At 46.8% G+C, this 24,345-nt stretch overlaps 2 protein-coding genes across 7 annotated transcripts in view; one reads left to right on the forward strand and one right to left on the reverse strand.

The window, feature by feature from the left end:
• B3GAT1 (beta-1,3-glucuronyltransferase 1) overlaps positions 1–4,949 on the forward strand; it is a 69,616-nt gene extending 64,667 nt beyond the window's left edge. For 3 of the 5 annotated variants that reach the window (XM_089773251.1, XM_089773252.1, XM_089773253.1), the window contains one exon: positions 2,102–4,949. In XM_089773251.1, coding sequence (XP_089629377.1) covers positions 2,102–2,188 — 87 coding nt within the window. In that variant the 3' untranslated portion in view covers positions 2,189–4,949. The remainder of the gene's footprint in view (positions 1–2,101) is intronic. The other 2 variants (XM_089773249.1, XM_089773250.1) reach the window with 2 other exon arrangements.
• A 1,882-nt stretch (positions 4,950–6,831) lies between these two features.
• LOC102448929 (beta-galactosidase-1-like protein 2) overlaps positions 6,832–24,345 on the reverse strand; it is a 52,470-nt gene continuing 34,956 nt past the window's right edge. For both annotated transcript variants that reach the window (XM_075909378.2, XM_075909380.2), the window contains 10 exons: positions 23,728–23,865; positions 21,413–21,493; positions 20,712–20,818; positions 19,518–19,664; positions 18,583–18,654; positions 17,542–17,620; positions 16,011–16,098; positions 9,581–9,695; positions 8,284–8,400; positions 6,832–7,451 (listed from right to left, as the gene is read on the reverse strand). In XM_075909378.2, coding sequence (XP_075765493.2) covers positions 7,365–7,451; positions 8,284–8,400; positions 9,581–9,695; positions 16,011–16,098; positions 17,542–17,620; positions 18,583–18,654; positions 19,518–19,664; positions 20,712–20,818; positions 21,413–21,493; positions 23,728–23,865 — 1,031 coding nt within the window. In that variant the 3' untranslated portion in view covers positions 6,832–7,364. The remainder of the gene's footprint in view (positions 7,452–8,283; positions 8,401–9,580; positions 9,696–16,010; positions 16,099–17,541; positions 17,621–18,582; positions 18,655–19,517; positions 19,665–20,711; positions 20,819–21,412; positions 21,494–23,727; positions 23,866–24,345) is intronic.

Here is a 24,345-nt window from a genome sequence, read left to right on the forward strand (position 1 = left end):
ACCTTACGTGGTGTGGGTACAGAGCGTAAGCCGGCTTCCAGCTCTCTCTGCCTAGGTATTGTCTTAAAGTGGCTAGAAATTTGTGAGCGACAGTTCCACATATGAAAAACAATACGTTGAATACATTGAAGCATTTGTGAAAGTTTTAATTGAAAGATTTTCTTCCTCTCGTCCCCTGCCGCTTTTTCAGAGGAAAATTCCCATTTTCACTTTTAGAAATTCAGTCAATCTGACCGTTTAGAAATTGTTCTTAACTATTTTTACCCAGCTCTACATTTTAGACCACAATGAGATTGGTGGGAAACTGTTTCCTAATACTGTTTAGCTGACCACCATGCATAGTGGGGTTGGAGGCTTTAATAGTTGTTTCTGATCAATGTAAGTAGGGCCAAACACTGTTCAACTGGATTAATAGGGCCTCTATAAACACACATGCCAACTCGGATAATGGTCCACTGTCAGATGGTAGCCTCCAGGCAGAGTGGAGAAACGTAGGAACAACATTTTCTGGCAGTACAGTATCAGGCAAGAAAGGTAGTAGCATGAAGTGGTACATCTCAGCCTATAGTCCTAGGGTGTGATTACAGCTCCTGTAGACATATCTGAGCAAGCTCAGACGCCAGAGCAGGGAAGCGGAAGCTGCATGCGTTAAACCCCCTTGAGCACTTCTCCAGGATTTTAGGTGGATTTGTACAGCTCTCACTGAAGCACGTGCTGCTGTGGTTACATTGGTCCAGGGCCTTGTGGAGACATACCTCCCTTAGCTACTCTGGAACTAGTAAGTACAAATAGCCCAGATGCCTAGTGGGGCCTTCACCCATGCCTCTATCCCATGGGGGTGGTGTTGGGATGATGCAGCTGTGGCTGAAGCCCACACTTCACTATACACAAGACAAGGTACACGTCTGGCTGCAATGGAGCAGAACCTCAGTGTGCTGTCAAGCTGTGATTGTGCAGACTAGCAAACAGTGTAGAGCAAGAAGGGGCTGAGCTGTGTAAAATTCTACCCATTGGCCCCTCGTGTTTCTGGAGGATTTGATTTTCAGCAAGGTTAGTTGGCGCGTGCACACCAGAACATCCAGAGCAAAAACATGGCACTGCATGCTGTGTACTAAAGCCAGTGTGGGGGGCAGCCATCCGAAAGCAAGTCACCCACTCTTTTGGGGAGACTAAATGGGCAGTGCACCCCTGCTATCGCTGACAGAAAAGCTCCCCCCTAGCAAGTGAGAGCCCTCACCACCCTTTTGCTTTTTTCAAAGGCACCACTGCCCTCAGAGAATCAGGTCGTGGGTGGCTTTAGTCCATCTAGATGGTGGTTTGAAATGAGTTACAAGGAGTGCATCCAGCAGCAAAATGCTTTTCTATTTTCAGCCCAGCTGTCTGCTGTACAGTGAGTGGATGATAATGTTCGAGTGGCTTGATATGCAACTATCAGGGCTATGCCTATGCCTATGGTGCAGCTAGAGTGCAGTCATTGCCAGCTTCAGGAGACATACATGCAGTAGCTTTGACTGAATGACGGTGCTCAAAACGGAGGTATCCACAGTGGCACAGGCAGCAGCGGCAGCTAGCTGCCTGAATGCACACCCATGGTGTGGGGAGGGGATGAGGCTCTGGTGACTAGCCTGTGCATGGTGACAATACTTCTGCTTTAAGTCTGCTAGCTCAACCAAAGCCACTGCACAGACACCTACTGGAGCTGGAAATTACACCGTCAGCTGAGCCTCAGCACTTTGAGTCAGAGAGGGGGGGTGGGAGGGGGGGGGTGTGTACACATGCAAAAGTTTTGATTCCAGGGAGCTGATGGAACAGCCAAAATCAGTGTAAAGGATGATGAGCCTTTAGTGGAGGTTAGTTGATAAATCAACAGAGGGAGCAGGTTAATGATCTGAGACAGCAGGCTGCCAAATGGGTAATTTTTGCACATGGTGCATTTCACTGGCCCTAGGCAAATGAAGCTTTAGGCAAATCCGCCTAGGGCTGGGAATGCACGACTACTCTCTTGGGTAGGTAGTTAACAAGCACTATTAGTTTAATGTGCAAGAGCATTTGTTATCTTGGTGCGGAGATGCAGCTAATGACTCCTGTGGGCTTGGTTCAGATTCTAGTGTGGCACACGAGGACAGAAAAACCCGTGCTGGTGAACGAGGGAAAGAAAGGCTTCACAGATCCCAACGTGGAAATCTGACGCTGCATGGCTGAGCGGAGATGAAACAGGTACACCCCTCGTCTCTACCGAGAGGGAGGAGAGGACCGGAGGAATCTTTCAAGGGAAGTACGAACGTACCTGCACTCTCTGTCTCTCTCTGAAAGCCAAGTTTGAGAGAGGAGAATGTGTGTGTATAAAGCAGGGACACAGGCCCAGCAGGACCCCCCAGCAGGCTCTCTGCTTCTTGCAGTTGCCATTGGCCAGGAATTGTTTGGAGGGCAGGCAGTGTGTGAAATATCCCCCCGGCTCACAGTGCTAAGAGCCACACACGGCCTCCGCTGCTGGCCACTCTGAGTGCCATGTGGGGGTGGAGCAGGCAGGGAGCCTGGGTGAGAGACCTGCTGGGCTGCTGGCTGGGAGCCACCAAGGTAAGTGCACTGGCACCCGCAGCCCCTCCAACCCTCTGCAGCCCTAGTTCTGCACCCAGACCCTCTCAGACTCTGCACTTCAGTCCCCCGCCCCAGGTCACAATTCTCTTCCAGACCCTTCACCCCCTCCTCTTCAAGGTCAAAATCTTCTGTGCCTATCCCCTCCCAGAATGCTGCACTCCAATCCCTTGCCCCAAGTCTCAATGCTCTGCCAGACCCCCCATTCCCTCCTGTACTCCAGTCCCCTACCTAGTGCTCCCTTCTGCATCCAACCTCCACCCCAGACCTTGAAACTCCCCTCTCAATATCATGGAAGAGTGCAGCCCCTGACCACTTACCAAATTCTTGGAGTGCCCTCTCATCCCCCAATAAAAAATGATTGCCTGCTCCTGGTATAAAGGATGGGGCGATATTTAAAGGGGACAGGTAAGGCCCAGAAAAGGGTGGTATTTTAGAAAATGAGGGTGAAAAAAAATCTCAAGAGAATGATGGTCTGGTTAATAACTGACAGGATGGTGAAAAAAGAAAAGGAACCTGATACTAGAACAACCTGGAGAGGAGAGTCCTGAAAGAGGGAAAGGGTTGGAAGTGAACTTTACAATGAGGGGGAACTTTACAAGGCAAATTAATAATGTGGACCCTGCTACCGTACGTGGATTCCCACTAAGCCTCACTGTGGGTGTTTCAGAGGCTGCACACTCCACTGGGACACCATGTCAGGGCAAGGTGGTGCAAGCTGCCCGGTTGTTATACGTAGCTGCTTTCTGTACAGAGTACATCACTTTCCTGGGCTGTCACATACTCCCTTTTGCCAGCACCTAGATGCCTCGCACCAACAATCACACCACTAGGCTTGCTCGAAAGGGCAGCAATGAGGCACAGGGGTAACACACCCACTGGTTGCTTTTGCTTTGCAGCAGATTCCCTCTTGTAAGAGCTTGCTCTCAGCCTGGAGGCTCTTCTCGACAGCAGCCAGCCAGAGACACACGCAGCTGCAAGGACTGCTCCTGACTTTCAAGTGTTAAACGTATGAAAAACAAGCAAGTTAGAACAACAAACCAAACCTGCACTGCTCAGACTCTCCCGACCTTCCTCCTGGACTCTGAACCGGGCCCTCTGGAGACAGAGAAAAAGCACAGAAACCGCAGCACTGACCTCGCCCTCAATACAAGGGGCAAAGCCTGCGGGATGCTTGGACTGGAAGGAGCGTGTGCAGGGCACAATGCACTCGAGAGGAGGCCTACCTGGAGCTGTCTTCCAGACCCCGGGGCTGGCTTCACAGGGTGTCACAGCAAGGGTGAGATGCATCAGGAGGAGCATGACACCTTGCTGGAGACGCACATACCTTGTGTCTGTGTGCAGCAGTGCTCTGGTTGTGCAGGATACATCTGCACTCAGAGTCAGCACCTTTGCCCTTAATTTTGAACCTACTTACTCAGTATTTATTACACTGCACAAGGGTGAAAGGCAAGGCAGGTAACAGCTAACCAAGTATCTTTGCTCTCTTTCCAACCTGTCCCCCTTTCATCAGCCCCATGGCTTGGAGGATCTGACATACCTCTGTGTACTTGTACTGACTTGTCTACAGCATCTGTGGCCACACTCATCCTCCACGCTAAAGTAACGGAAGGTGGGTTTGAATCCTCCAGCTGAGGCCTAGCCTGGCTGAGACAAGCTTTAGGTGTCGGGCTCCCTGAAGTGCGCACCTACCTCAAGACGCATTTTATTTTTAACAATACGGGAGGGAACCACTCAGCATGTCACTGAACGATGCTGCAGTCTCCAACCCCTACCCTAGGTCTAACTTCCAATGTTCACTGGAAAGACGGAATCGCTGAGCAACAAGCAACCCCGCCTCCTTCTATTACTCCCCACCTTCTTTAGTCGATTTAGGAATGATTTTAATGTCCTTCAGCCTCCCCCCATTTCAGGGCCACATTACTTCTGAAAACCAGAGTCACGACATGGTACCAACCAAGTCAGTGGAGCAGTCCGATACTTGCCATTCTCTAGAAGAGCACACAGCAAGGTTGTCCGGTGCTCTGTAGCTTCCCCGACAGTATCTCGATGTTGCTCCCACACCTGATTCCACAAAAGGAGGAGTAAAAATAATAATTTGAAAAAATACCAGCACAAAATAATCTTAACCCAAACAACCTGGAATACCTGAAACCTTAGTGCTGCATGTGGTTTCTTCCTTCCTCCAGGAGAAAGTTACTTGGATGGTTTTTTTTGACTGCTCTGCACAAGAAAGAGATGCATCAAAAGTGGAGGGGAAGCAGCAGTCTCTAGTATCTTAGGTGATGCTTCTATGTCTGAAACTCAGACACTGACGGGGTGACACACAAAAGGAAGTTAATCAATTCCCGTCCGCCCGCTTTCCAGCCCCTTTTTTAAAAATGGTTTTCCTAGACTGCTGCTTAGGTTTGGTCAGACTTCAAAATCTAATCAATCCCCCCTTCTTTTGGAAAAGTCTGAAGCACAATTTTACATGTGAATTAAAGGAAAATGTAATCCTGTAAAGAGACTCAACTTATTTTTTTAACCCATAACAGCATATAAAATTAAAATACATAGAATATTTCTTGCAGAGTATTAGCTTCAGTGGGCAGAAAAGGCTCATTGGACTAATAGTGACAAATCTATATTTCCTAATATTTAAAAAACAAATTATTTTGAATTTTTATTTTCCCTGCTGTATTTATCAAAACAGTCACTGGGGGGATAGTTACCTTCTGTAGCTGAAAAGGTTGTGTAGTTTCCATTCATGGAAGCCTGGCTACATAGCTTCTGTGAAAACCTTCCTTTATACACAGTGGCTGAAATCCAAACTGGACAGCAATGATTTTATGCAACTGGTATCCACTTGCATTTTGGGAACAGTCATTGTTAGCTCATGTTAAACAGTGGTGCTCTGCATCAAAGCAGCTGTATTCCATTATTATACAAGCCTCCTGAGTGCAGCACTCAGTCTGTGTATCTTAAAGGGGGAACAATGAGGTATTTTCAAAAGGGTTACAAAGTTGTCATGATATTCTTCAAGTTGTTTTCAACTGATGTCCTAGCCGCATGTCTGTTTGTTTATTATAACAACCCTGCTGGATTGCAGCCTTCCATCCTCTGTAGGGAACAACTCTTGGTAAAATGCAAAGGGGTCAAGTCCTAAAGACAACCCCGCAAATACAAATACACTCCACCCTCCTTAGAAGATCAGCTACAGGAGACTAAGCCTTTTCAGTTGGTATGGTGGATATCATGGGCTCCGGGTCCAGGAGAGCAGAAGTCAAGATAGGCACTGATTAGGATGGAGGATGGAGTGTATTACAGCTGCACTGTCTGTTCTCAGTTTTAATTAAACTGTATTTAATTTGTTAAATAAAATTAAATATGGTTTTTAAATGTTAAAATTCCTGTGAAATTGATTGTTACTGCCTTTACCAGCTGGGTAGGTCTGACTCCTCTATCTACATGGGGGAAAATTACTCCCCCAAGTACTGACCTGACTCCTCTTTTAAAGCTGCTCCAGGTCAGAGAGCATGTTGGTTGCAGGAGACATGACCTGCTCTTGGACACAGCCAATTGCACACTTACGGCTACAGCATGAGAGTTTGAGGATATGTAAACCATCTTCCCTGTACATTAAGTGGGGGGGGGGGGGGGGGAGGTGAGCAGGTTTTCAGAGAGAGCAATGGCTCTTTTCAATATTCGAAATATTGCATTGAAAAGAGCTGCAATATTTGATTTGTCAAACAGGGATCCCAGCTGGAGATTACCGAGGTGGGGAGTTAGAACATAATCACCACAGTGCTTCTTTCCCAGGCTCCCTTATCCCTGTTTGTTTTACATCAGTTCAAAAAGAAGCCCTGAAAAAAGCATAGCTAGAACCTACCAGAGCGCGCTGATTTGTGTTCTCCCAGGTAACCGGTCTAGCTCTCCCTCAGTTGAAGTCTGTGTCCTGTTCATACACAGGAGGACACGGTCTCCTATCAAGGATAACTAATGCTAGCTTTGCTCATGAACGCTTCCCCTGAGGTCAATGGGGAGCTGTGAGGAGATGGGATTTGGGCCCCTTAAGTATGAAGTATTACAGCTGGGAGTAAATAGTGTGTCTGGTGGGCAAGTGGCTAAGTAATAAGTTGAATCTAAAGCAGTGGGCTGCTTATCCATTCCCGCTTCTGAACCTGCTCTGAACTGGAACCCTAGTTTGACAGGACAGTCCTGCACGGGTGGAGGCTGACAAAGGAGAAACACAGGTAACTTTAAAAACTGGTTTGAGTTTTCCCCACAAAAAAAGAGAACCTCAGAATATTAAAAACTGTTAACATCCAAAATGTCTTCCAACAACTGAACAAACCAAACCCCTTCTCCACACAAAGACGGTTTCAATTCTGCCTGAAAGCACAGCAGAATGTTCTTCATCCCGTTCTTCTGTCTCACAGAAATTCTCTCCCTTCTCGTCAAACAGGAGATGCATTCATCTTGGGCCGGGGCCTGGGCTCCACTCAGACGGTTCCCTCCCTCCCAACAGCCTATTTTACTCTTTGCCCCTAGGTTGTCCATTACATCACAGCTACCACTGAAAGCTGGAGGCCAGCTGTCGTGTTGAGGGCTAGATGTCCTGGGACAAAATGACGGACTCACTTCTCGGGGTGAGCCATGTCTACCTCCTAAACTTGTTGCCAGAGAGCCGATCTTTTTCACTGGTCTAGTGGGAATTAACAAGCCACGCTGTACTTGGACTGATGTGACCCCACGCATTTATCCATAACAGGAGGCAGCTCTTCTGCTCAGTCTATATAGTGGGTCCTTCCTAGATAAGGCAAATCTACGGATTGTATGATCCAGCCTGGGATGCGCTCTTCAAAAACGATAATCTACGGAATAAAGAGATAGGGGAGGGGAAGGGAAATGCCTTTAAAACTACAATCACTGCTCTTTCCATCAGGGAAATACTTTGGGATCTTGGAGATCAAGGCTGAGTTTTGGGGGGATGATGGCAGGATGTTCCCATGGAAGGGAATATGGCCAATACACCAGCCCACTGGTTCCAGAGTGTACCCAAACACGGAATCCATATGTTCTACTCGGTACAGCCCCGATGTCAAGGGATCAGTCTAAGACTCCACAGCAGTGAAAAGCGTAAGCAGCTCCCCAGACAGGTGCCTTTGACTGTTGAGTTGTGCTGCCCTTCAAATTCTATGTGCAAGACTGATCCAAAGTCAGTGCTCACCACATCTGCTTTCTTGCACTGCCAGCCAAGGAACAGTGCTGCTCCAGCACAGAAAAGGCCACCCCCCATTTTGCATCGGCAGATGAATGGCAGTTTTCAGGCGCTGATCATTCCTAGCTGTTCCTAGACAGACCTGAGTCCAAAAAGCATCTTGAAGAGGCAGCCTCTCACCCAAGCCTGGCAGTGGGGGGTGGGAGAGGATAAAGGGAGCAATTGCCCTGGGACCCGGGGTTCCAAAAGGATCCGGGGCTCCCAGCTGCCACCACTACTTCAGCAGCAGTGATGCCAGGAGCCCCAGGCCCTTAAAATTGCGAAGGGCGGGCGGGGGATGCTCGGGGCCCAGCATGGTGTGCTTTGGGCAGCACCGAGGGCTGGATGCCCATGGGCCTGCCCCTTACTTCTGGGAGCACAGAGCCAGCCCTGCCCTACACCTTGCCCAGGGTCTGCAGAGACTGTCAGTTCGCCTGCTCTCTCACCTCATTGTTTCCAGGCTTCAGCCAAGTTGCCGGGAGGTAGAGCGTTTCCTGAGGTCCGATTTTCCAGTAGCGTCCCAAGTTCTTTCCATTGACAAACACAACTCCTTTTTCCCAGCCCTACAATGACAACACGGCAGAGTTACTGAGGAGCCTGCACTCCATAGCTCACAGGACTAGCCCACCGAGACTCTCGCGTTCTTCCCGGCCTCCTGCTTTCGCCACCACTCTTTAGCTCTTAGAACAGTGTTTCTTAAACTTTTTAAGACTGACGAACACCAAGGATTTTTTGTCGAGGGGGGAAAAAAGGTTGGGGGGAAGTTATTGAGCAAAAATAAAGGTCACCTGCCCCTTTAAATGCAGCCATTTTGAACTCTGTTCTCTGCGGCACACCGGTGCGCCCCGGAACACAGTTTAAGAAACACTGTCTTAGAAAGAGTTATTCAGACAGATTGTTAAAACCACCATATTCCACTCCAGCCCTGCCACTAACATCTCTTCATAACTGAGGAGGACTGTGCCCTGTACCTCTCCCAAAACTGATCTGCCAAAGGCGGAACAAAATCACCACACTTGTTTGCAGCAGTAGCTAGAGGTCTTCACCAAGAATCGGGGCCCCGTGGTGCTAGGAGATCTTCCCCTACCATTGCCTGCATTCTTTGCAAGCCACACACGTTAATCATTGTGCTATATTATCCATACGCTGTGTCTTACAAACTGCACTGAGACATGAACACTAGGTCAGTGGAATCACAAAGATTGCACTGGCAGGGACTCAAATGAAACAGAAGAGGAAAACGTTCAAGATTTGTACAATACACATAGCACTTCATCTTCAGTGCTGTCCACAGACAGCGTCACCCTCAAACCCCAGGTGTTGGCGAAGGTTCCATAGCACTGCCCCCCTTGACAGATAGCACAGACAAGGGATGCGACTGCCCCGTATCCCACTAGACTCAGGCACTCACAGTTTTGCACTCATGGCCGCTAACTCTTCGCCATCAGAAAAGGAATAGCACCTAATGTATGTGAAGCGGGTGTCATGAGTAGCTTGGTCTGGATGCTGGTAGATGGGCAGGCCAGAACTTCCTGCATTAGTCTCAGCATGGCCTGCGACGATGGAAGCCACGTTTATCTGAACATGCAGCCTTCACGGGTGGCCTGCTTTACCACAGATCCATGAAGACTGCTATGTGGTGCCTGAGCCTGCCCTCAGACAGGGTGGTGTCTGTTGGAGCGGTTACGCCAGGGTCTCTTTCCAGCCATATGAAAAGAAGCAGATGGTAACTAAGAGACGCACCTCGAGTTTCAGGAAAGTGTCCCGAGGTAGATACTGCACTTGCAGGTTTCCCCTTAAGAATGCAGGACCCATGGCATAATCCGGGACAGTGCTCCAGGCAGTAAAACCTCGCAAGCTGTGAGGGAAAGACAAACACAGTTAACAGAAGGAAAGCAACTTCCTGACAGGCACCATTCATGGATCTAGGCTGGACTCTCACTTCAAACAGGAGGCCTCCATAGGGCACCAGTTGTTACAGTGAGGTACCTATTCACCGCCCTGCCTGAAAGGTGCAGCGATTGCTGCCCTCTGGCACTGGTTTAGGCACAGATATCCAGCATGGGGACTTGGCTGTTCATTCAAGAAGGCACCCGCCTATCACCTTCCCTACTTCCAACTTAATCCCCTACTAAAAGAGACTTTGGCCTTCACCTTTCTTTGTAAGCAAGGTGAAGGTTTCTATTCTGAACGCAGCAAGAGACGATGTGCTGCTACTGTTCTCTCTGCCTTGCCAGAAGTGACTATCCCTACTTCAGGCTGATCTCGGACCACACTGGTCTCCTACTGCATTCAAGGAGCTCATCTTAAGTAACAGAGATCTATCCCGGGTATTCCTGAAGGGCCCATCACACTTCCAAGGTTTCCTTGTAGCAGGAGACAACACATGGGATACTGGCAAGGCCCCTGATTTGCACTCTGCATAGGCAAATAGTTTGGGACAGTGCATTCTTAATGTACATCTATGCTGCCCAAAAATACCCCACCCACCTGTTCTTAACTCAGGATAAAATAGCAGCGAATGCACAGCAACTTAGCTTTTAACCTGGGTTAGCAGCTCGAGTTACAATCATGAGGAGAGCCTGGGGCTGAGGATGAACTGCTCCTGCCTATGAAGCAGTGTTGCCATGTCTCCAATACTCTTTTCACCCCCTGGCTAATGACAGTCAGGTAACTCAAGTTAAGAACATACGCTTTTGCAACTAAGCTGATGGGTTCATGACTCTGGTAATTCTCTTCCTCCATTGGCTTGACACTTTTGGGGTGTGCTCAGAGGCTTATATCTGCACACCGAATAACGTTCCCTCTAATTGCTTTCCATGCATGTGCAGAATAAATATTATTGTATGCACTGAGGCACATGCTGATGTGCACCACAAATAGAAACACATGCTGCCTGCTGTGTGCACTCTGCTAATCAGCTGGGCAGCATTTGAATCAATCCTGGATAGCTGCAAGTGCTCAACTTAGAGAGGGAACAGTGACCCAAAGTAAGTGGCACGAGAGGCAGGAAGCTTAGGAGTTTAAGTTGGCTTTGATCCATTTCTGCTATGTTGTCGAATGTTTTGAAAAAAGACTCTAAACATGCCCAGAGGCTAGTGATATGAAGGGAAACACGAGGCCCTGTGATCTAATCAACACTTCCCTGGGAAAAACTGTTCAGACTTCACCGGTTAAAAAAAGGGAAAATGCCTGGAATGTGCAACCTCACACTGCACCTGAGGCTTGCCTAAACCCACAAAGTACTGCTTTTATTGCACCAGGACGCAAAGTCCCTAGTGCAGATGCAGTCAAAGGCGATTTCTAGCACTATAGCTTATTTCCCTTCCTCTAAAACGAGGGGAATAAGATATGCCAGTACAGAAAGCACCTTTTTACTGGTGCAACTCCACACCTGGGGCTGTACAGTATAACTACTGGTAAAAGATTCATACCCTTCATCAAAATTATTTACCAGTACAAAACCAGTGCACAGACTAGGGACATTCAATTAAGATAAACTAACTGAACAGTCAATGGGATTTCTATTGACTGTCTGATTAGTCTATACAGGCACCTCCGCCTTTGAACTGTAGCAAGAGCCCTGTCAGGGAACATAGGGCCAGCAGGGACCCCATATGCTCTCTGCGGCCCTTGAGCCTTTGAAATGTACAAGAACCCTGCTGGGGCTCTTGTCCATTTCAAAAGCAGAATTGCAGCAGAAGCATCACAAGCAGAGACTGCTTCAGTCCCCACTGGCGTCGTTTCCTGCTGTGCCTCTACCTCCCCGCAGAGACAGTGCTAGGGAGACAGTGCTAGTGCTTTTAACCCAGCTGTCCCCAGCATTGGCTCCTGCTCCCCCCACTTGCTGCCTCTCTCTGAGAGGCAGCAAGGGGGGGAAGTGACTAGTCGCAGCACTACTCGCTTACATCCCTAACACAGACAAGAGCTCACATCAGCCTTCGCTCTGCTCTCTTGTGCACAGGCACCACAAGACTGACTTTGATGTCTCTAGCAGAATCTGGACTTTGCGCACCGAGAAAGTCTCCTATGGAAACTCTGGCCCCCCCACCCAGGTTACAGAGCCTGCAGGAGCCCCTCCCTTCCCATTCTGGGAAAACCTTCCAGTGTGTTTTAGGGATGTAAATGGATAACCTTACCGGGTAATGGTTAGCAGTAACCAGTTAACTGGTGCCTGGACGAGCTGGAGTGACAAGGTCAGCCAGTTAGGCATATAGTTTATCCGGTTAACATTTTAAATGGGATTTTACACCCCTAGTACGTTTATCTAGACTTCTCTTGATGGAACTACGGCTCCAGTTCAGCAAAGCACTTCAGCATGTTAGATAAGCCACATAATCGCCCCAGGTACATGTTACAAGTTTTGGTTTTATAACACCACAAAGCAAAATCCACCGCCCACATACACTACTGCACAGTTTTCAAAGGCTCATAACTCAGTGAAATCAAACACAAAACAAAACAGAGCACTGCCACCTTCAGAGATACGTACAGGCTACATTTCACCTTTTGGACCCTATTATTTGCACTATAGAGTTATTTAAAAGTTCTCTAGTATTCAAGTTTTTTTTAACAGTACATATACAAAAAACTGCTGAACAATTTCAGTTCCTCTTCCAGCTTTAGCTTACCTTGATTATTTTCAAACATTGAGAAAATTCTGCCAAACCAACAGTTTCAGAAAAGAAGCCACTTATGAGCCACTAAAAACAGGGAGCGAGCATGCAGACAGCTACGCAACTTTAACTAAAATGGCTGCAATTCATCTTAGATTTAAGGCTGCAATATTTTATATGTATACAACACGGTTCAACTCAGCAATTCTAACTTGCTTGACCAGTTGTTTAAAAACCCACTTAGCATAATGCAGCCATCTCTGGGGAGAAATACAGCAAGTGTAACAATATGCAGCACATAAGGTCCTTCCCTCCATTTTTCTTAACCAAAGTAATTTGCCTTGAAAGCACACTACAAACCTATTTGCTGCAGCCTTCCTGCCATCACCACCCCCAAGGATCTACTACTCATACCCAAAAGGCAAGTCAAGGTTTCTAGGCCTTAAAAGAGGTGGCATGAAAATTCCACCATGACACCCTCTGTTAAAAATACTACGGAAACCGACAACAAATGGTCTGGTAGCACTTTATAGACTAACAAAACATGTAATGGTATCATGAGCTTTTGTGGGCACGGCCCACTTCTTCAGATGACCGGAGTTAACAGACTAACTCGGCTACCCCCTGAAGCTATGGAAACCTAGCAACTCTATGTAGCATGTAGGGGTATGTCTACACAGCAGAACTTAACTCGAAATAAGCTACGTCAATTGCCTAGCTTCTTTCAAAATAGCTTATTTCAAAACTGGGAGCGTCTACACAGCACTTGTTTTGAAATCGAGCACTCTTCCTCCAACTTCCCTTACTCCTCCCACAATGAGGGGTACAGGAGTTGCAGGAAGAAGTTCTCCAACTTGACATTATTTCAAAATAACTGCCTGTTTTGTAAATGCGGACCAAGTTATTTTGAAATAACACTAGTGTGGACGTACCCTTAGATGCTACAGTGATGAATGGTCTAGAACCGTGGTCACCAACCAGTAGATCATGATCTACCGGTAGATCTCAGGGGCTCTAAGAGTAGCTCTTGAGCCCTCTCTGAACTGCGCACCTGCGCAGTACATTTACATTAGATTTCCTCATGTAATGTAGGCCGGGCTTCAAGGAAGGGGCGGGGCAGTAGATCTTCGCCTGTTCTGAGACTTAAAAAGTGATCTTGGGTGTAAAAAGGTTGGAGACCACTGGTCTAGAAATACAGTGAGCCCTCGCTACTTCACGGTTCGACCATCGCGGATTCACGACTTCGCGGACTTTTTTCATTACATTATGTATATACGTGAATCCGCGATAGTTGAAAATTCGCGAAGTAGGGACATGTATATTTAACATGTATACAGCGAGCCCTCGCTACTTCGCGGTTCGACTATCGCGGATTCACGTATATACATAATGTAATGAAAAAAGTCCGCGAAGTCGTGAATCCGCGATGGTCGAACCGCGAAGTAGCGAGGGCTCGCTGTATACATGTTAAATATACATGTCCCTACTTCGCGAATTTTCAACTATCGCGGTCGGGTTTGGAACCTATCTACCGCGATAAACGAGGGTTCACTGTACCTTAAAAGCGCCCCCTAGATGTATTGCAGAATCCAGGAGTGACCAAACATAATTACTTGGGGGAACTTTGACCAGGACTCTCCCATGAATGTTCTGCTCTTGTGAGAAGTCTTGCAGGATCTTTATTGTCCTAAAGTAGATTGTGGCTCAGTTTTAAAGACTCAGCCAAAACATCTCCTCCACAGGCCCAGTGCCCCCTAAACTATGCTAGGACATTGGATCAGGCGTTAGTGAATACCACCTACTGAATCCAACACCTCTCTTCCGTTGGCATTAGGGTTTTCACGGATATCTTCCATCCAAGTAGTAACAAAAACCAGTGCTGTTTAACTCAAGGGATCAGAAATCACTGTCTGACCTACTTACAGATGCGTCAGGTCTATTTTGGAAGGGAAGCCTTGATCACATTAGGGGGGCATTATCAAGTTATTCTTTATGCTCATAGTTTGCATCATTTCTTACCTTCTGCTACCACGAGTGTGGCTGGGGGAGGTGATGAAGCAGAGTGAAAGTGAGGAGCTTGGAAGTCCCACAAGAGACTCAAAACCTTATCAAAACATGTGCTCTCTCTCCAATCCCGATTGTTAGCAACCCCTGATTCAAGTGAAGTATTGACCTAGTACAATATGAATTCCACTGCATTGCTGAACTAAGCCTGGGACAATCCCATTTTCAATGCTGTGTATTTTGGCTTCCTATTCAGAGATTTCTACCTTATTATGTTTCATTGCTAATGGTCAGTTGCTAGCAATCTTGCTTACTGGCAGCTCACTTACTTTCATGCCTTTGTTTAGGAATATCCTTCTCTAATGACCTGACAGCACAAAATGGACACAACTCGCCCTGTCAAAGAAAATCCCTTGAAAAATCTTCACTTAGAACATTTAACACTGTGTGGTAGGACTGTCCTTAAAAAACACTTTTTTTCCCCCAAAGGGGTTTACAATTTGTCCATCAAAATTTATTTCAGGTCAGCATTGGATACACAAAAAAACCTTCTACCTTAAAAAATAGATTAAAGATGTGGTTTAATTTGAAATACAAGCAAGAAATTGCAGACAGTATATGGTTTAAGAGGATTGATTGCTATAATACATTGACTATTAAGAGTCTACATATGGCTAACATCTACTGGGCAGAATAAGAACACAACTGTGTGTGTCACAAGCCCTACAGTGTCACAACTCACAGAGAATCTCTCTTTTGCCTCAAGCATTACAGATTTGATGCTTTGCTGCAAAAGCTCTGGAGTTCTATGCCTTCTGTTCTATTAAATTCCAAGTGGCTGCAGCATACAGCAGAATGACAGCTGTGAAAGCCTTAGGAACTCACAAATGTGTTAACAGTATTTGGTGATGCTAGCTCTGGAAACAACAAAAAACCCTCTTTAGATTTTTGGCAGGAGTCCAGGTGGTGACCTATGCTCTGTTGCTCAAATGAGCGCAGCCTGACCAGATACCCTTTAGTTATAATTTAGCTTTTGCATTTAATACTGATGAACACAATTTAAAAATATGAAATCAGAGGAAGCCATCTGGACGAGTAATACAGGTAGGAGCTTCCTGAAATTACTCCCAGAGGAGGGAGTGTCCTTCGCTGAACCATTTAGCAACCCCACATTTCTGATCCAGACAGAGACTTAAGCTTTCTCAAAATTCAAGAGGGCCACATCTGTACAGGCCTGATGCAACACATTTTAAGGTCAGACTCCCATCTTTCCATCCCCTTCATTGTACTGGGGTTGTATTAGGTTGTTTTGGGGGTTGTATTGGGTCTTAAATAAAAGTGCAATAATAAGTGTTGTAACCTTTCATACAGTTTTAGTTGGCTTTATCAGGAAGAGATTTGTCAGCACAGATTCACCCGGTGCTGTCTTTCCGGGCCATGTAAGTGCTAACTAGATTTAGCACCTCTGCCAAATTGTCTGTGCAAAGGAAGAAGATATCTATGTCCTCCTCATCCACGCAAATAATTTAACTATGTACATCTCTCTCACAAACCTTTCTATGAAGCCAGGTTTCATCTCCAGACTGTAAATCTTGAAGTTCCTCAAGGGAGTATTATTCAGGAAGACGTCACCAATTAAGCCTACAAGAGCAATGAAAGTAATAAAAAGCTGAGAAGCAACTAAGCTGATGGATCTTCCTAGTTCAATAGAAGGAACAGCGGGATACGGAAAGTAGTCATGTTCTGCAATGGCGTTAGAGCGCATATGGTCCTATTGCTCATCCAGATTGAGCAGGGAATGTTGTTACACTTTGCCCTCTCCTCTCGCTCCTCTGTTTTTACTCACTGAGCTGGAAACCCCCTCCTAGCAGAAAGCCCTGCTGGCACACACAGCAGATTGAGTTTTTATTTGGCTGCCCATAGATGGATTTTTTTAAAGCAGCAGTTACTTCCCCAAGTCTCCAAAGAAAATGCAATATCCTGGTATCACTAATGCCTTGTACTGATCCAGTGCCTTTCATCCAAGGATCACAAAGCACCTCACAAACAAATTCAGCCTCATCCCCCTTACTGTGAGGTAGCTGAAATTACCCTCATTTGCAGGTGGGGAAAACTGGCACGGTATAAAGGTCACACAGAAGGGTTAGGGCAGAGCTGGGAACAGAACTCCTCTCTCCTGGCTTCACATCCAGACCAGTAACTACAAGATCATGGCTGAGAGTATCAAAGCAGTCCAGGGGATTAAGGCACACCTCTTCCACTAAAGAGAAGAAATAGTCTAATACCACTTTAAAAACTAACAAAACAAACTATGTGTTATTTTTAAAGTTTTTCCTGATACAGACTAACTCGGCTACCCCTCTGAAACAATTAAAGAGAAGGACGTGTATGTCTAAATTCACTAGCCTGCTCCCAATGTTTTGGCCTCTTATAAAACACAACCCAGGAGAGCTCCCAGTCCATATCTCTACTGGCATAAACATTTTAATGCATTCCACTGAGCAGGGCACTGGAGATTATCTTGCGCACCAAATCTCAGAGCTGAAACAGGGATCAGAAAGAATTCCTTTCCCCCACGTATGTCGTCACACAATTGAACTTGGACAGAGAGGAGGGACACCCCACCTTCATATGGACCACTGACTATTGACAACTACTATAGGAATGGCAGGCTTTGTCACGGTTTTTAAGGTATGTCCATCCCCCATGACATGAGATATTTTCACCAACTGTCACATTTCACCACCAGCCTGGATAGGTTTGATCTTGTGGTCAAGAGGTGAACTACATCCTTTTATCAATCTCTCCCAAACCCACACTGTCTGCCTTTTACAGCCTGACTGTCAAGCCGCATAGCATCTGCCAGGCACAATGAAATTCTTTCATGCCTTCTTCATACCACTCAGTCCAATGCCCAGGATTTTAGCGTTCGATCGGGGCTGTTTGCTTCTGAGGGGCAGGAGTCATTTTTTGAAACGTCCTCAGTGTTTGAAGTCCTCGCTAAAGAAAGACTCAAAACAAGACCTTTATCTGAGTTCTCAGCCCCATGCACCATCTTGGAAGGAAAGAGACAAGGTAACCTACCTTTCCGCTGCTCATTCAGCATAAGTCCATAATTGACACGCCCGCAGTTCTCTACCAATAACCTGAGCTTCCTGAAGCCCTGTAAAGAATGGAGCAGCCTCTGCTGAATCAGTGCATAGCCAAGTATCAGGCTGGGCAATGAGAAACATCAGCTGGGCTCACTCCGGAGGCAGGAGTGGGGAGCTTGTACCAGTAGCTTTGGTAGCTGTTAACAGGACTACACATTTCAGGAGTACGGACATGCCACAGCTGCAAGCAACCAAATCACTGAGGAACACTCAACCTTCTCGTGAAACTGTAATATTTTGCTGCTACATTTTACATGGTTGAAATGGTATGTAGGGCCAGGAACAGCGTGTGTCTGACACCACATAGGCTTTGAATGCACAGTTCTACCCACGAATCATGATCCTGACCTCCAATATTCCCTCCCACTCACCCAATGCTAGTCCTCGATGCCATGCACAGCTCTGCCAATACACATCTAGTTGCCATGCTACTCACACAGCCACTCTGTACCAAACTGTTGGCTGGTTCTGTGATGCTGGCGAGCATGAGCTCAGAACACAAGTGAGATCATCCAACTCATTTCACTTGTGACCTAAGAGAAGTAAAAAGACTGAAGCATGTTTTGTGCCTCCAAGCAAACAGCCTACAGGTCCTCAGTCAGCACAGGCAGGATCCTCTATGGCCCACAGTTCCATCTGATGCCTTGTCTGCAGTTTGTGGGTGTGGCAGGAAAGAGATTAAATTTAGCGCATCAGCTGTTGCTCTGGAGTGAACCTGCTGAGTGGAGTTTTGTCAAAATATTTCCCCATCTCAAAAGGATAGCTTGGCATTTTAAGCCATTCTCTACTCCAACTGTGGAGTCATTTCTGATTTGAGCACAACAGCCGCTCTGTGTCTCATGCTGCTGCATCACTGCTTTGAATGGAGCTGGCAGCAAACACACTTCTGGGCTCTGCATTTATGGTGGTGGTTTGAGCTGCGATTTTATTACCCACATTTTATTACTCTTCTGAGTGGTCTCACAGTACTCGCCTGTCCTTCAGGAACAGACAGCTCCACGGTGTTGTAATCAAGGTATCCAATGAACAGAGTGTTCACAAACACCTGCAGGAGAAGCAACAGCAGACAAGCACAGTTCTTTCAGAATACAGGTGAACTAGACAATGGATCAGGGCCATATCAGGGAGAGGGGAAGCATTGTCCAACGGGAACCAGGACTCTCAGGTGTTATTCCCAGCTCTGCCACTGACTCATTCCCCAGTGTCGGGCAAATCAAGGCATTTCTAAAAACGCAGTGATTTCCTACCATTACCATTGGAGGATACATTTGAGCTGATGTTACAGGAGTTTAAAAAGACTTGAACCTTGAGCCTGGGATTGAGAGGGGATATAAGCTGGGCTCTGGCAATGAATAGCACAAGGGAATCATAATTCCGCTCAGGGAAAGCCTATCACCTTGACAGATTTCAGAGGGGCAGTCGTTAGTCTGTTTCAGCAAAAATCAAGGAGTCTGGAGGCACCTTAAAGACTAACTGATCTGTTAGGGCATAAGCTTTCACGAGATACACTTACTTCCTCAGGTGCTTGTGCTTGAAGTGAAAAGAGGCAGGAGAAGGAAATGGGAGAATATTATCAGTACTAATTAAATCGGGGGGGGGAGGGGAGAGGATGATGTGACTTCTCATTTCTGTTGGAGATGAGCCACATCCACCCTGATTTAATTAGCACTGGTTACTCTCCCATCACTGTATCCCTGCCTTTCTTTCGCTTCAAGCATCTGAGGAAGCGAGTTGGCTCTCACAAAAGCTTATGTCCTAATACATTTGTTAGTCTTTAAGGTGTCACTGGACTCCTTGTTGCTTTTCCCAGCACCTTGGTTTGCAGCTGGCCTATTTCATGCCAACCACCACAGCCAAGCTATTTGACTTTCTGTAGCGCTAGAATTACAATGGCTCCGTATTCTTTACCTGTGCTCGGTCCCGGATGTGGTCCCTGGAATGCAGCTGTCCTCCGCCAGTTATGACCGTTTCGTAGAGAGTGTACCCATAGGCCTGCCCATTGCCATCATTCACTGGCAGGTTCTCCATGTTAACTGGGAACTCTGACCTAATGGGCTGCGAAGGAAGAAAAAGTAACTAGAAGAATCCTTTCTAAGGAGACAGGCTGCACATAGTCAGCGTCATTCAGCCCAGTAGCTACTGTGTCCCACAAACAAACATCTACACAAATCCTCAGCAAAAGCTGTCTCTTCAAGGCTCCTGGGGTACAAAACACTTTCAACTAAGTGACGAATTTAAACCCTGTGAGCACCATCCCTCTGGGTGGATGTCTAAGTCTTCATCAGATATAGCTGTTCAATTATGGCTACTTCATGGCTTCCCTCGACAACCTGCCCCACTGCCTAAGGTTCTGAAAGCTTCTTCCATGCTGCGACTTAGACTCAGACTCATTACTTCTTGTTTGGGCCTGCCTGAACAATTAGAGTAACTGATCTCTGCTTTCCTAACACAGGAGGTAGTTTGGGTGTAATTGCTAGGGGCAGGGATCAGGACTCCTGTATGCTATTCCCGTCTCTCTTACTCTGTGACCTTGTGTTAAATTATTGACTCATCCTGTGAACAGGAAAATATCATTATCTCCATTTTACACTCCAAGGGACTAAGGACAGCAGAGAGTTTTGCAAAGCTCTCAAGTTCCCAGATGGAAGGACCTACAATGAGTGTGGAGTATTTGTAATTGGGGGGTGACAATTTGCAATACTAAGCATCCCAGATGCCAAATCCAGGCAGCCCAACGTTTTCCTTCTGGGTAAATAAATAGGAGTCCCTTATAGCATACTGAGCTGAGGTCTCTCTCATAAGACCTTAAAACACCGGTCCTCTCCCTGTGACATTAAAGATCACATAGCACTTCAGAGAGAAATGGCTCTAGTATCCTTGGCCAGAACATACTATTTTCCTCCCCATGCTGTGCGTCACATGGTACACAAATGATTTGACTTCCTCCACCCCAGAGGTGGCTGCCTTTCACTGTGTCTCTATATACAAAGCTTGTGAAGCACCTTGAGGTCCTTCAGAATAGGATTATATTCTTTCATAGTGCAGTGGGTTTCTTTGCATCATCCTCTTAGCACACACTCCATTTCTAACGCCGGTACCTACCTCTACAATATAGGGCAGCGCTTCCCAAAGAGAGAGATACTGTGGCAGCTGGACTGTGCCATATGATGCTTTGCCTGTGACCACAGGAGGGAGGGGCAGAGGCTGCCCTGCAGTGCAGAAACAAGACATGTGTTATATTTTAGTTCTGCTAAACAGATGATACAGGAGGCGACAAGAGGGTTTAGGAGCTTCCCTGATTCTACCTCTTGACCACAGCTTTGCGCCTCTAGAAATATCTTTAATAAGCCTCCCAATGGGATCAAACCAAGCACTGCATCCACCTCAAAGAGAACTCACACAAAACTGAAGGCTGGGCCAAGGTTAGTGTATTTATCCACCTGTCGAACTCCAGAGAGAAGAGAATGCAAACAGGATCTGTACAACAAAAGCACCTCCCCAGATTTGCATTTATTTTAAGTTCGCTGTCATGACACATTTCCCCTGCATGCAGAGACTGTTAAAGGCATGCATCTTTCCTGCTGCTGGGAAGTCAGCTGAAAAGCCATTTCTGTAACAAGCTGCTTTACATCCCTAGGCCTCCCACGCTTCAGAAAGTAATTCCAGCTAATCACTGGGACAGATCCGTGAGGGGAGCGGCAGGGATCCAGCGGAGACCCTTGGTGGCCAATTTGAAAGCTTCTCTGGTATAGCACATGCCAGCATTTAAGGGGTAGAGAAGCAGCTCGAAGGTTTGTCATCACCTATAATCTTGCTGAAGAGTTGACGGAGTTTGAAGAATTTGGATGTATAGTCGCCAGCTTCCGTCAGCACAGCATCGTAATCTGGAAAACAAACAGTTGCCTGTTACAGAGCATCAGCAGCTTCAGGAAAATACTCAAGACACATTTTCATCTGTAAAAGTGCAGCAAGAGGTCAGAGCCAACAGGGTAATATTCCTATCTTAGGCCTTGCTGACACGAAGGCAATTTGTATCGGTATAGCTACTCTGATTAACTACCACCAGCACAGAGTTCCTTAATGCAGACGGGGCCTGAGACACTGTTCCATTGTGTGGAGAGACAGCTACTTAATGTAGAGGAGTTCTGAAGGTGGGCGTAAAATAAAAGTGAAGAGAAAGAGCTTGATCCCATACCTGCTGGTGGTACGGTCAAATTCTGACCCACACATTCACTTCTACCATGCTCTACTGAAGTCAAGGGCAACAATGCATGAAATCTGAGGACACAATAGAGTCCTTAACCAGTACCCCTCCACTCCCACATACCAGTACCACCTATTCTGCCATTATAGGTTTTCCCTACCGCATATAACTGACAAATAAAATACATTCCTAACTGTTATTGTAAGCCAAAGCTAAGGAGAAGAAACATGGACACATAACTCTGCACTTCCAATTACAGATTCAAATAGCAGCAAGCTCCATTCAGTCCTTCCTGTATCTAACACAAATAGTTTGAGGATAGTACCAGGCAGTAAAGGGATGAGGCCCCCTCACTGCTTTGCATTGTCCCAAACACCTTTCCTAAGAGCACAGAGATGCCTTAGCAAGAGTGTCCTCTTTCCCCTCACTGCCGTAACTGTGTTGCCTGCTGGCTCTCCTCCCTGTTGTTGGCTGCACATTCCGAGGGTCCCATTCTGCATCTCTTCTTAACTGCATGTAGAATAAAGTCAAAAGTTCTGGTGCAAGACCTTTGGGATGAAAATTGCTGTAAGACGCTATTTAGATTTTTAGCAGTCAAAGCCAAACCACCGCCTACGTTGGTAACAAAAGTCTCTGGTCTTCCCTTAGTCATTGATTGAAAGAGAAGGGAGACACTATGAAGCAAACAGTGCCACTTGATGTTAACTATGTGTCTTTACCGCAGTGGTTTCTGACTCAATTATTAGCGAAGGGTTTCCCCAAACACTAGAATAAAACTGGAAATATGCAGTGTTAAAAGAAACCCTCTGTCACAGGCACACCATCTTCCCAGATGAGCAGAGATCAGGGGCTTTCTTCTCTTCTGTTTAGATGATGGTATTATGTTCATGCTATGTGCTCAGAGGCAGCACCTAGACCAGGGGTGGGTAATAATGTTTGAGGGGGGACACTCCAAGATTTTGGCAAGTGGTGAAGGGTTGCATTTTTCTATGGATGGGGTATGGGGTCTGGGACAGAGATTGGATCCAGAAGGGAGCTTGGGGTAGGGGACTGGGGTGCAGCAGGGGGAGTGGTGCCTGAGAGGGAGTTTGGATGAAGGAGGGGGTTATGATCTGGGGCAGGGGAATGGGGTCTGGGGTCCAGGAGGAGACATGGGTATGGGTGTAAGAGAGGATTCTGGCCTGGGGAAGGGGTACAGAAGGGGATGCAGGATCTGGGAGGGAGTTGTGACCTGGGGGATGATAGTGCAGGGGGTTTGGGAGGTGACCTGGGGCAGGGAGTTGGCATGCGGGAGGGGATGGTGCTCCAGATGCAGGCTCTGGTTGGGAGGCACTTATATAGGTGGCTCCTAGCCAGCAGCCCAGTGGTACTCTCAGAGGCAGGTCCCCTCCCTGTCTGCCGCAGTCCCAGAGATCAGAGCAGCTGGCTGCCTCGTGTGCCTCTCTGTACTGCACAAGCTGGGGGAGGAGGGAGGTTTCAGGCACTGTTTCCATGCCTAGCACAATCTCTCCGCTCCTACTGGCCACTTCCCATTGGCTACCCCTACCCCCAGCACAATTTTTCAGCTCCCATTGGCTAGAGATGGCTGCCCCTGCATCCAGCACCAATGGGAAGTAGCCAATGGCAGCTGAAAGATTGAGCTGGGGGTAGGGGCAGTGCGTGACTCTTCCCTCTTTCACCTCCCACGCAGAGAGGCAGATGGAGCCTTGGAGCGGCTCCTTACCAGACAGTGTTTTTGTGAGGTGGCTGCAGGCTGGACTGAAAGGCTTGGAGGGCCACATCTTGCCTGCCCCGACCTAGCTCTTTCAAGAAAGTGATGCACATAGAGCTTTTCATCAGCTGCAGCTGGCCCAAAGATCATGCCCTTGGCTGCTGGCTTGCAATTGGCATGCAAGGCAGTGAATGAAAACTCACCATAACTTGTGACATCTGGCTTGTACTCATCAAAATCCAAAGCACCATTCATGAAGCCAAAGTTGGTGCCCCCATGGAACATATAGAGATTGATGGATGCTCCCATTTTGAGGACTTCTTCCACTGAATTCACCACATCTGTAAAGGAAAGAAGATGCCCAACAAGGATTTCAGGCAACACAAATCGAGAAGCTAGTGTAACAGAGTATGGACTAAACACGCCAACAGTCCAAGAATTTCAAATTGAGCATTTTGTTTACAATCACCCCCCTCTCCCAATGCTTTGATGAGCTCCATTTATGCCTGGGGTAACTCCAGTTACTTACAACTGCCTAAACATAGGGCAGCCTTGCCATTTGAAATGTTCTGCAGGAATAATTCGCACACACACTGTTCAAGAGAGGCTGCATTTCCAACTCATTGACCTTAGTGGGAATTCTGCCTAGGCAAGGACTTGATCTACCATATTGATGACACAGCTGCACAGGGAGGAGACATTTTTTTTTAAATGCAATCTGTCATGACCAAATTATTTAAGTTTCCATTATTTTTTAAGATACATTCATTACCTTGCTTCTTAATGTATGAACTGAAATGGGACACAACCTTTTGGGAAGC

Source organism: Pelodiscus sinensis, chromosome 25 (genome assembly GCF_052426305.1).
Source record: "Pelodiscus sinensis isolate ZL-2025 chromosome 25, ASM5242630v1, whole genome shotgun sequence".
Classification (NCBI taxonomy): Eukaryota; Metazoa; Chordata; order Testudines; family Trionychidae; genus Pelodiscus; species Pelodiscus sinensis.